Here is a 13,447-nt window from a genome sequence, read left to right as displayed (position 1 = left end):
ATCGACATTATAACAAATAAAGGCTTGAAATATCTCACTTTGCATGTAATGAGTCTATATACTAGTTTCACCTTTTAAGTTGAATTACTGAAATAAATGAACTATTGCACGATATTCAAATTTTTCGAGTTTCACGATATGTAATTGTTATATTTACTTGACAATATTTGTATATATATTTGTATATTTGTTATATTTGGTGTATATACTATATATATATATATATATTATATATATATATATACACAGTAGTCAACATTTGAAGTAGATCAAAACCTTTTATAAATCAAAAATTTATACATGAATTTAACAATTTTTTCCTGTTCTTGTCTTGGGACAACTTTGATTAAATTTTTTGATCCACTTCAAATGTTGACTACTGTTTATATATATATATATATATATATATATATATATAATATGTACATATATGTACACACACACACAATCATACATACATAAATATACAAATAAATCAAAGCTGTCCACCCTGAGCTCGGTTGCTCTGTCTGAACTAAAACTTGCCTCCCTCATTACCATATGGACAAAGAAATGTATAAATAAATAAATGTAAAAAAAAAGATTTTGGAAATAAATAAATGTAGACATAAATATCTATTTATAAATAAATGTGGAAATAAATGTATATATATATATATAATAAATAAATAAATGGTGTAAAATAATAAAATTATTACATATTTATGTATACAACTATACATTATACAATTATACAACAAAAGTATATAAATGCACATTTATGTTTGTTTTCTTCATTACTTTGTAAATGTATTAATTTATGCATTTATTTATTTATTATTTCACCAGCTTTGGCATTCCATAAAACCCCTGATAGATATGTATACATTTATTGTTATTATTTTAAATCCCTATAGCTTATACAATTGGCCTTGTGACACAAGGTGAGCATTTCAATGAGACAAAAAAAGTCTCAGGTTATCATTCGTCACCTTTATAATACAGGTTGATCCCTCGCAATCTCTCTTTTAATCATGTGTGTTTAGTGCTTTTGGCAATGCTTTGTTGGTGCTGAATGAGGGGAGGGAAGGCATGGGGAGGGGGGGTGAATGTGTTGAAAGCTGAGAAAGACAGCGTGGAAAGGGGGGAGAGTCGAAATGTCTTGGTTAAAAAAAGGCACTAATTTATCCTGAAAAATAAGTGTAATTTAGCTTTGGCTAAAAGCCTGCCATCTTGTGCAATTAACAGGAAACAAGTTGGCCAACTATGTTTTGGGGAAAAGTGAAGTGTTTGTGTGAACTGGCCCGTGAGTTTCTTTGTCTCTTTGTTAATGAAGACACTGCTTTCAGTGAACCCATCATGGGATAAATAAGCATGTCATTACCACACACTCATTTATCTTTCGGCACATTATTTGACAGCAATCCGTCCTTGTAAGGTATTGCTGTCTGACCACAAATGATATGTTAGATGTTTTCCCTGGAAGTTATAGCAGAACATTCATCTGGATGGTGTGTGCGTGTGTGTGCCTATGCCTGTGTGTGTGTGTGTGTAGTATAGAGAGAGAGAGAGAGGGCACTGTGCCAAACACCAGGCGCCACTCTTCCAATATGATGACCTCATCCCCATCCACTACTGGAACATTTCGTCTACATTCATCATCGCTGAATGTAGTGTTTGTGTCTTTGTTTATGCACAATGAAATTCACCAACAATACTAAGAGTTAACTATGTTAATTGTGTAATAAATGTAGCTTTATTTTTATTGATAGAATTCTGTGGAAACCTTCTGTGGAAAACTCTGTGGAGACCTAAATAATTTGCTGCAGGTTTTAGGGTTTTCTCCTACGAAGTCCACCCTATTTATCCTGCAAAAGTGAAGCAGTTGCTTTATTATATTATACACACAAGACGTTTGGGTTGCTTAGTTAGGGAAAATGTATTATTCATCAATATTAATTTGACTGACACAGAGCTGCTTTATATTGAACTCATTGAACAGAACTGAATCAACATTGAACTGACTTCAGCTGAATAATAGCAATATTTGTACAAAAAAATGTTTCTGTTTTCCTAAAAGTTCAGTCGTAAATCTTAAAATGCATGTTGAAACACTTTTTCTCGGGAACAAGGACTCTTTGATACGGTCGATGAGACGGTTTAAGCAGTTATAGAATTATTTATTGCAAATATACACAAATATTAATATTGTTTAAAAAAAAGCAAATGCAAATAAATAAAACTTCAACCCTATTAAGAATGGAATGCATAAACATACCACGTGAAAAAAATACATACACCCATATGAACAGTTTAGAGTTGCTATTATTTTGGAAAGAAATGCAGCAGTGCAACCCTGCTGCTATTTGCAACAATGGTAAAGATCCTTATACACAGAGTCTCTTTTAGATGCTCATTAAGTAATTATTATAATATGTCCTGAATAACTCATCTAATGAAGATGTGTATTTTGTCAGCACAGTGAGACCTGTTTTGTATTGGTTTTTGCCTCGTTGGTGTCCTCATATTCCAAAAAGGATGCCAGAAAACAGACTGTCTTGAAGAATTGTGAGGGCTGAGCCTGTCCCATTGTCAATGAGAATAGATACATACTCTCCAGCCTGTGAAAAAAAGAAAATAAATACATTAATGAAGCATTTTGTTTATTTTATGTTCCATGATGAAGAAGAAACGTTATTAGATATGTGCTCTTTGTAGCTATAGTTGGTGTATTGGTTCACCGTTTTCAAGGAGAGTGTATACGTAACTAACACACATGACACTGTCATGTGGTTTAACCGTCAGGTAAATAGATGTTAAATGTATTTTTCAAGGTATGAATTCATAAATCATTAGGTTTTGGGTCGTTGTGCCATATAATAAAAGAGTCCAAACTTCATTATGATATCAGGACAGTTGCATGACCCTGACTTTAAACATCAAGAAAAATTCCAAGTGAATTTTAAATTAGAAATTACAACCATGCTCACTGTAGAAAAAGTGTATTCAAATCACTGTATGTATGAAGCAATTATAATGGGTTTTTGAATAAACTGAATAAAAATAGCCCAAAAGTGAGCATCACATTACAGAAAGAGGGCAATAATGTATAAGCATACTGTAATACAGGTTTTGACAGGGATTAATCATATTGTCAAGGTACCTGCAGCAGAAGATGCCTCTGTGACAGATCAAATGAAAAAAAGATGCCCTAAATATATAATTTTCCCAGGCCTTTGATGTCTTTTAGCATTATTGGCACAAAGAATTCCAGAAATCTGTATAATTCTTGTTCAGTTAAATATGCTTTTTATGATTTGTGTAGGCTTGTCAGTCAGTCGTACCTGTAGGTAAAGAGTACCGGTCAGGAGAATACTGAATACTCCTCCTGTGGCGCTCACTCCAGTCACAGTCTCAAGAGACCTGCATCATTATAAACACATTACTCATGGTCTTAGACTCATTTGCTTGACTGAATGTGTGGTGTTATAATAACAGTTCAAACGGTCAGTGCGAACATTTGTGATCATGGATCATTTCTACTCACACATTACTCTGACAAAGAGACTCTATGCATATGGAGGTCTTGATACTGTCTCTCTGCCTGGCATTAGGCTTCTTCTGAGACTCGTTGGATTCTAAGAAAACACAAACACAGACGCATGATGCAAAGTTAAAGGGAATGTGACAGGCAAACTCAATTTTCAGTAGTACAGGCACCCCACCCCTGTTCCACTGAGCTTTATCTAAGGGACAGACTGTTGGAAGGGCCACATTTACATTTACTGCACACTCTCTATGAGACAGCATGATGCAATTAGGAATAAGGCATTGCATGTGTTTCAGCTTGCAGAATTATGCTATGAAGCTTATCATTTATATCTGTCTAAATGGCAGGGGCGTAGATTTTAATAGGGAACCCAAGGACGTGTCCCTACCAATATCCAGTGACCACTGATTTGTCCCTAGCAATAATTTTGATCAAAGATATAAATTTTATTTATAAATAACCATTGTTGTCAGATTGTGTCATGCTGTTTTTATGTATTAATTATTTCATTTAACCTTTATTTAACCAGGAAAAGTCTTATAATTAAAAATCTCTTACAAGAGCGTTCTGTGAAAAATACGCAATTCCTTGAACACAAGCAGTTAATAGAACGGAGTACCGCCTCCCGAACCCACATTGCTAATCCGAATGGCTTTTTTGTGAGTGGCCGTAGCTAACATTTGGTTGTGCGAAGCGGCAAAGCTCCTCCAAAACCTAGGCGTGGTAATTAAGGGAGAAATCAGTTTTCTGCATGGAAATAAGGGGCAAATCATGTCACGTATCGATTCAGGGAGAGTGCATTTTTTTCAATATAGCAACTGCAGGATAAGTGGCAAACCTAAACACTAGTGTGTGTACACACTCCTTTTTGAGGGCCTTTATTGTGAAAGATTATGACAACTGGCTATTTTATGTGTGCTCACAAGCTAAAAAGACTTATAAATCTGCCAAATCATGTTTCTATTTAAATCTACTGTTTTGCAGAGGTTTCTGTGAGGGTAATGTTTAGGGGTGGGGCTTGGTCTGTTGAAGGCTTGGTCTTGTCCTGTTTGATCAAGTTGAAACCCTTGTCAGGCTGCTTTTAGTCATACTAGGTGTCACAGACTAGAAGGACACAGATGGATGAGGGTAAACCAGGTTTATTGGGACAGGTGGTATGGTTAAACAGCAGGTGAGTATATAATGGAGAAGGTTCGGTAATGAAGCGGGAAACAGTCTGATAATGTATTTCTTATCTTGAGCAGGATGGAGAGACGGAGGGCTGATGCAGCGGACGGATGACCAGATGAAGACCGGGGACCAGGAGCGGATGAGAGGCAAACAGGACTGATGCAAGCGGGTAAGTATTCCTTTTTCGTAAGCAGTAGAGTAGCGGGAGTCTGTAGCCGATGTGTCGACGAGACCAGACGGTGAGTGACTGTGAGGAGTGAGTTTATGAAGGGAGGATGATTGGGACGGTGATTGAAGCGGGCAGGTGACGGTGATTAGAATGCTGGAGAGCTGGAACGAGTGGGCGGAGTGAAGGTGTCTGGTGCTGACGCAGATGGATCCGTGACACTAGGATCATCAGCTGAGGCTGAAAGAAGTTTCAGTGCTCTTAGGAGACTGAAAACATGGCCCAGAACAAGAATGGCACAAGTGAGACTTAACAGTATTGCTGTGTGCCATGTCCACCAGGACAAACCGGACAATATTGATGTGAAACAAATATGCCAACAGTTCATTTCCGTTAATGACAGATTAACAGAAATGAATGAAAGACATGTGTATAGCTTCTTCAAATAGCAAGTAACAAGACAGTAACATTGGCATTAAAGCATTTAAGGTAAGTTTCGGTTACACTGCCTCCTTCTCATTGTTAGTTACCTGTGACATTACAGAATTCATTAATTAACATACGTTAAGGTCAATGAATTATGGAATGTAACTGAATACATTGTCTTATTAATTTTCTGAATCCTCAGCTTCCGGGGATGTGTGTGGCTGATAATGACCATGGTGACAAAAAGGTAGAGAAAGGAAGATGAACTAAGGCGGCTTAGGCGGGAGAGAAAGCCTTCTGGGTGTTACTGGCAATAAAGAAAGCAAGAGAGGCGCCGGTAGTTGAGGAAGCCAAGGAGGAATCGGCCTCCATGGTCTTGCCTGGCCTATCACTGGACTATGGTCAAGGGCTGGAGCCATCACTAGACTCTGGTCAGGGGCTGGAGCCATCACTGGACTCTTGGTCAGGGGCTGGAGCCATCACTGGACTCTTGGTCAGGGGCTGGAGCCATCACTGGACTCTTGGTCAGGGGCTGGAGCCATCAATGGACTCTTGGTCAGGGGCTGAAGCCATCACTGGACTCTTGGTCAGGGGCTGGAGCCATCAATGGACTCTTGGTCAGGGGCTGAAGCCATCACTAGACTCTTGGTCAGGGGCTGGAGCCATCACTGGACTCTTGGTCAGGGGCTGGAGCCATCAATGGACTCTTGGTCAGGGGCTGAAGCCATCACTGGACTCTTGGTCAGGGGCTGGAGCCATCAATGGACTCTTGGTCAGGGGCTGAAGCCATCACTGGACTCTTGGTCAGGGGCTGGAGCCATCACTGGACTCTTGGTCAGGGGCTGAAGCCATCACTGGACTCTTAGTCAGGGGCTGGAGCCATCAATGGACTCTTGGTCAGAGGCTGGAACCATCACTGGACTCTTGGTCAGGGGCTGGAGCCATCACTGGACTCTTGGTCAGGGGCTGGAGCCATCACTGGACTCTTGGTCAGGGGCTGAAGCCATCACTGGACTCTTAGTCAGGGGCTGGAGCCATCACTGGACTCTTGGTCAGGGGCTGGAGCCATCACTGGACTCTTGGTCAGGGGCTGAAGCCATCACTGGACTCTTGGTCAGGGGCTGGAGCCATCAATGGACTCTTGGTCAGGGGCTGAAGCCATCACTGGACTCTTGGTCAGGGGCTGGAGCCATCACTGGACTCTTGGTCAGGGGCTGAAGCCATCACTGGACTCTTAGTCAGGGGCTGGGGCCATCAATGGACTCTTGGTCAGAGGCTGGAACCATCACTGGACTCTTGGTCAGGGGCTGGAGCCATCACTGGACTCTTGGTCAGGGGCTGGAGCCATCACTGGACTCTTGGTCAGGGGCTGAAGCCATCACTGGACTCTTAGTCAGGGGCTGGAGCCATCAATGGACTCTTGGTCAGAGGCTGGAACCATCACTGGACTCTTGGTCAGGGGCTGGAGCCATCACTGGACTCTTGGTCAGGGGCTGGAGCCATTACTGGACTCTTGGTCAGGGGCTGAAGCCATCACTGGACTCTTAGTCAGGGGCTGGAGCCATCAATGGACTCTTGGTCAGAGGCTGGAACCATCACTGGACTCTTGGTCAGGGGCTGGAGCCATCACTGAACTCTTGGTCAGGGGCTGAAGCCATCACTGGACTCTTGGTCAGGGGCTGGAGCCATCACTGGACTCTGGAGCCATCACTGGACTCTTGGCCAGGGGCTGGAGCCATCACTGAACTCTGGAGCCATCACTGGACTCTTGGTCAGGGGCTGGAGCCATCACTGGACTCTTGGTCAGGGGCTGAAGCCATCACTGGACTCTTAGTCAGGGGCTGGAGCCATCAATGGACTCTTGGTCAGAGGCTGGAACCATCACTGGACTCTTGATCAGGGGCTGGAGCCATCACTGGACTCTTGGTCAGGGGCTGGAGCCATCACTGGACTCTTGGTCAGGGGCTGAAGCCATCACTGGACTCTTAGTCAGGGGCTGGAGCCATCAATGGACTCTTGGTCAGAGGCTGGAACCATCACTGGACTCTTGGTCAGGGGCTGGAGCCATCACTGGACTCTTGGTCAGGGGCTGGAGCCATCACTGGACTCTTGGTCAGGGGCTGGAGCCATCACTGGACTCTGGAGCCATCACTGGACTCTTGGCCAGGGGCTGGAGCCATCACTGAACTCTGGAGCCATCACTGGACTCTTGGTCAGGGGCTGGAGCCATCACTGGACTCTTGGTCAGGGGCTGGAGCCATCACTGGACTCTTGATCAGGGGCTGGAGCCATCACTGGACTCTTGATCAGGGGCTGGAGCCATCACTGGACTCTGGAGCCATCACTGGACTCTTGGCCAGGGGCTGGAGCCATCACTGAACTCTGGAGCCATCACTGGACTCTTGGTCAGGGGCTGGAGCCATCACTGGACTCTTGGTCAGGGGCTGGAGCCATCACTGGACTCTTGGTCAGGGGCTGGAACCATCACTGGACCCAACACACATAACACCAGCAACATAAATGGAAAGGATCACCTATTTGATCCCACCAGGACAGACAGGAAGGGCAGGCTCTGGCATTTCACTCATTGGAACAGACTCAGGAATTTCACACACTGCAACAGGCTTGGGATCTTCTCTCACTGGAACGTTCTCCGGAATTGTTTCACTGGGATGGATTTGGGAATTTCACACACTGGAGCAGGCTTGGGAATTTCACTGGTGTGGATTCAGGACACGAGATCCACAGGTGGCCAGCACCTGCTCCATGATGTCTTCAAAGGTCCCCCGAGGACCATCAATGGGCAAGCGTGCTCTTGTCTACTCAGTAAGGCTGGCGTGGTAAAATACCTTTAATAAGCAGTTGGGAAACGACGTCAGGCATGTCAGTTGTAAAAAATTCTTTGTGTTGTCCTTAAGGGTTATTCCTTGCTGTTCAAGACAGAAGGAAGTTCTAGTAGGACTCATGGCAAGTCCATACTTTAGACTTTGTCCGGGTCTTGTGTTCTGTCACTGTATGTGGCTGATAATAAAGCGCACAACAAGAAATTAAACAAAACCGTCTTTTAATGAATAATAAACAGGAGAAGACCAATTAAATGAGAAACACAACCACATTTCTCGAATGCATTAAGAATGCAAAACAAGGAACTAACTAAAACAGAGGGCTTAAACACAGGGCAAACAGAGGGAGAAACTAACTAGACACGCCTGAGCTGAGGAACCTAATCAATTACTGACCATGGTGAGAAACATTTGATTTCAAAATCTACACCCTTGGTAAATGGAACAAATGAATTACCTGCCAATGTATTTTGTTTAGCTTACAGTTACATCCATTCCTTGAATACTGCTACATATGCAAAGAAACAATGTGTCAAAGGAGTTGAGTGCTTAAAAACACAATATATTCATGACTTAGTACTACTTAATAAAGATCCACTATCCTGCAGAGTTTAGCTCAAACCCCAATCAAACACAAGCTAATCAAGGTCATCAAAAAGAACTGCGAGCCAGTGTTCAAGGTTGGGAATCTTACCTTACAACAGCTTGTCACTGGGGCAGTTCCCTCAAAAGTACACCTACTGCACCTCCCCTACACCTTAAATCTGCACTATGAAGCCTTGTTTGGCTATACATTAATGAATTTCCATTATGCCTAAAGCATAGATGCTGGGATTGTCTCCAGTGTCCCTGTGATCTACCATGGACAATCATCTTGTTTGAAGAATCGATGGATGGATGAAATAAATTCAATTTTGAACTGTCGAGTCAGATTTCGCTGGAAATTCCAGGCTTACATTATTCATTCTTCACAATTTGCATTCAAAAAGGGAAAGCACCAGATCCTGTGCCAAAACAAGATCCACACACAATGGTAGACATGATACTAGCTCGTATGACTTTTTTCTGATATACAGGTTTTTTTTGGAAATTCTTCTTTCTTGGTGCAGCAACAGATCCTATCTGATATGGTGATCAGCCATAACCATGTGGTCTCCTTAAACCATCAGATTCATCTGCACAGATGTGCAGCGCTGAACCACAACTTAAAAGAACTTTAAAGAACCTTTAAGCTTTAAAGAACTATTCTGCAAGTAACACAAAATGTTAGACCCCGTTTACACCTGGTATTAAAATGCGATCTGTATCCAGATAAGTTATCCGGATAATAAAAAACGCATGTTAATGCAAGGTGTAAACGCGTTGTGATCGGATCGTGATCGGATCTGCCTGACCACATCTGGAGGTAGTCTGGCTCGCATTGTGTCCGGATCTTTACTAGGTGTAAACGCAATCTGGTTGTTGAAACCACATATGTATATTTTACTCCTCCCAAAAATGCTAAAAAATAAACGAGTGAGAGCGTGTTATATAGGCTATATGTCATGTTATAGCCTAGTCAGATGCGACACGCGACACGCATCCCCGCAGATGAGCAGCTGAGCGTCTATTCAACGTGCAAACATCGCAAATAAAAGTGAAAGTAAGTCACAGACGCAGTTAAAACATCTTCAAGTAAAGAAACGAAATTATCTTACCAGGCCTGTTGCCACTCTCTCTTATTGATGTTTCTGATTTGGAAATTAGCTGATGATCAATAAAATGCCGCTCAGATCTGTTGCTTTTGGTGGCGTGCAATCCAATAAATCTGCATATAACGCAGGAGGTGAAGATCGGATTTATATCCGTTTTGCAAAAACACATTTATGTGGCCAGGTGTAAATGCAATCGGTACTTATTATCCGGATAACTTATCTGGATACAGATCGCATTTTAATACCAGGTGTAAACGGGGTCTTATGTTTCAACCACAGATGGCAATAGAGAGACGAAAGTGCATAGGGGAGCTTTGACATATTAATATATATTGTTTAGGGCAGGGATGGACAACTCTGAACTGGAAGGGCAATGTTCAGCTCCATGCCAAATCAAACACACCTGCCTGTAATTAATAAAATAGTAAAAGTAATTACTAGTAAAAGTAATCCTTGAATACTTTGGTAAGATTTTTCAGGTGTGTTAGACTAGAGATGGAGCTAAACTCTGCAGGACAATGGCCCTCCAGACCGGAGTTGACCATCTCTGTTAGATAGGGTACACATACATTTCATGTAAATAAGTAGAGTGGGAGTCCTTTTGAAGGCTTGAAGAAACTGCCCATGAAAAGCTAGTCTAAAGTTTTTTTTTTTTTTTCACAACTTGACAATATAAAGAAGACGCTTAGTATACAGAAATTTAGATTTAAGTTTTATAGCTGGTGATGTCGATTTTATCTTAAAAGCACAATGTGCCGAGCACAATGTTTTAATATAAACTAAGGCTGTTACCATATTTTCAAGTTCTGGAGCATGAAGTTTAACAAAATTGGTTGATAACAAGTCTGAATGTTGGGGAGATTTTTGAACTACGTACCGAGTAGCAGACTAGCTGTGAGCTGATAGAATCCAGACACTGGAGCCGTATAGCGGCCACTGCTGGCGTTAAAGCCCTGTCCTCTCTGATGGAACTGCTCTGTATTTGAGGGCTGTTTGAGAAAAAACACACAGAAATGGAATTATTGAATATGCCTTTGCCGATCTCTTCCTTCGCCAACCCTTCTCCACTGCTTTGCCAGTCTGTTTCACCAACAGCCAACGCTAACATTGCTGCTTAACCAATATATCTAGAAGTTAGGGCTACTTCAGGCCAAGGAAAGCTTAATTAAGTGATTAAATTTAATTTCTCATCTCTGGGGATGTTATATCATGGTTAATAAATGGAGTAAATTGTTTCTAGTTTGAAAGGGATTTTATCCACTCACAGTGTCGAAGGGCTGGAGCTCCTGCAGACTGCGACGGTGGACCAGCAGGTTGTGGTGGAGTCGGCAACGGAAAGCCGTGGCCACACGAGGAGGTTGATCGCAGAGCAAGCAGTGAGTTCCTACCATCTCTGAGTTGAAATAAAATAGCAGCATTGTAATGTTCCTTTGTCAAAAGCACAATAATAATTTCCATCTGACTGCATTGTTTAACACGGGACAAAGTATAATAACCCAGTAGACTACACTTTCTCAGACACAGAAACACTGAAACACAGCCAGTGGAAAATGGTTGAGATTGTCTTTGATCGACACTTGGCTGCAAATAAATTCATTAAACAATCTCACGGTGAATAGAAGACGTAAATATTTGGAGTGTTTGAGTGTGTGTTTAAGCAGACTGAGTGGATGGAAGTGTGAGGGAATGAGAATGCTAGAATGCATAAGCGTGCGGCGCCACTGCACTTTTCTATGTGAATAAGAGCCTTTATGTTTTATATTGCTGTCAGAACAGCCTGCAGCTCACTGCACCAGAGCACAAACAGACCTGTGTCTGCTTTCCTGGCAATCCTCCAACACTCATTCCACACACACACAAAATCTGGAATCTGTGGAATTCTTTGGCCAGGCCAAGTCAAATCCACGTCCTGGAAAATTACACCTATTAAGAGATCAGGCCAGCCCACAAACAGACTTGCAGCCGCCCCAACAAATGAGCATAACAACACGCATCCCAAACATCAAGCAATCCTGAAAGTGATCTAGCCGAACAAAAACACACACAGCTGTTAGGCCACTAAAACAGACAAATTCCAATGTTTAACAAACTCTTTGAAAGGTGTTGATGTCAAAACGTAATACTTAATAGTATAACTAATTTGTGCACCTGCATCTGCAGTCTTTGTGTAGTTTAAATCCATCACTCTGAAAAACTATTGCACAAGTGCACTGAATCTTTAGATGGTGCATGGTATAGACCATCAACCCTACAAAGTCACAATAGTGTTTATGAACACTATGAACAGTGGTTGTCAATCCTGGTCCTGGAGACCCACCTCTGTACATTTTCCATGTCTCTCTTATCTGACACTTTCTCCAAACAAGCTGGTGATCTGAATCCACTTATCAAATCTTAACAAGTTTTAGATCTTGCTCAGGTCTGCTAGATGTACAATTGTTAATGGTGTGTGAATGGGCTTATGTCCAAAAATCCCAGAATACCTTTCAGTTTGACTTGGAAGTCCTGTACCAACTCTGGATAATGAGGCAGTAGGGGGCCTGGAGGACCAGGAGGCCCCTGGGGACCAGGAGGGCCTGGTGGACCTGGAAGGCCATGCTAGACATGGAGAAAGTTTTCAAGTTACATTGCGCAATTAGAGAAATCCATTTGAAGAGGTGAAGGATTGGACACTTTCTCAAAGTAGACATGTTGTGCTAAATCTGTTTTCATTCAGATGCACTCAACATTGTTCAATATATCAATGCACTTATTCTATGTATTAATAATACTCACATTTAACATGGTGTGTAAGAAGCAGAGATTACCTTGGAGAGTTTTTTATTTCCTTTTGGTTTCTTATTTCCACCCTTGTTGGAGTTGTCCCTAAAGACTTTCCATGTCCTGTGGGGGCTCACGATGGTTATGTCAGAGGATACAGTCTCCTGTAAAAGTTAAGCATCTCAGGGCTTTAAACTATGTAGGCAAACTTTCACTACAGCAAATATGCAAACTCTTCCTGTAGAAAGGATCAGGTTTTGTGTGATCATTATACATATATCGAATCATTAGATCATTATACATATATCCTATATATATATATATATATAATAACAGTTTACAGGTGGTAGACAATTAAGGTCACAGTTACAATAACTTAGGACACTAAAGAGACTCTGAAAAGCACCAGTAGAAAGATGGCCAGAGTTCCTGATCACCTGCGTGAACATGCAATAGTCGTGCTGCAGGAGGCATGAGGACTACAGATGTGAATAGAACAACAAACTGCATTGTCCGTAATGTAAGAGGCCTAAGTGGCCAGTGTTACCGGGAGACCGGGAGGATAACTGATCTGAACGTCTTTGCAGTGCCAAACCACATGTAACCATATGCAATAACTGGTGCAAATTTGGTGCAGTCCATGAGGATGCACTTTAGTATTAAAGCAGCTGGGGACAGCAACATTTCTCAAGCTCATATATCCGTGAAATTTATTCTGTTTATGTCTCAGTCGTTGAATCTTTTTATGATCATATAAATATTTACAAGCGTTTAATTTAATGGGAAAAAAAGTTGAAAGTGAGAGGACATTCCCTTTTTTTGGTTCACATTGAGTTTGTATAAAGTTTAAAAAAAAAAA

General features: G+C 41.7%; 1 protein-coding gene across 1 annotated transcript in view; it reads right to left on the bottom strand.

Annotated features, from left to right (window-relative positions):
- Nucleotides 1-2,138: 2,138 nt before the first annotated feature.
- LOC120461360 (erythroferrone) overlaps nt 2,139-13,447 on the bottom strand; it is a 22,001-nt gene continuing 10,692 nt past the window's right edge. Inside the window, exons 3-9 of the mRNA XM_039649508.2 lie at nt 12,636-12,752; nt 12,312-12,426; nt 11,094-11,221; nt 10,706-10,817; nt 3,527-3,617; nt 3,324-3,402; nt 2,139-2,600 (exon numbers count right to left, since the gene is read on the bottom strand). Of these exons, the coding sequence (XP_039505442.2) occupies nt 2,502-2,600; nt 3,324-3,402; nt 3,527-3,617; nt 10,706-10,817; nt 11,094-11,221; nt 12,312-12,426; nt 12,636-12,752 (741 nt within the window). The 3' untranslated portion in view covers nt 2,139-2,501. The remainder of the gene's footprint in view (nt 2,601-3,323; nt 3,403-3,526; nt 3,618-10,705; nt 10,818-11,093; nt 11,222-12,311; nt 12,427-12,635; nt 12,753-13,447) is intronic.

This window comes from Pimephales promelas, chromosome 5 (genome assembly GCF_988280905.1).
Source record: "Pimephales promelas chromosome 5, fPimPro1.hap1.1, whole genome shotgun sequence".
NCBI lineage: Eukaryota > Metazoa > Chordata > Actinopteri > Cypriniformes > Leuciscidae > Pimephales > Pimephales promelas.
The sequence above is the reverse complement of the archived record's forward strand: the minus strand, read 5'-3'. Positions and strand labels throughout refer to the sequence as shown.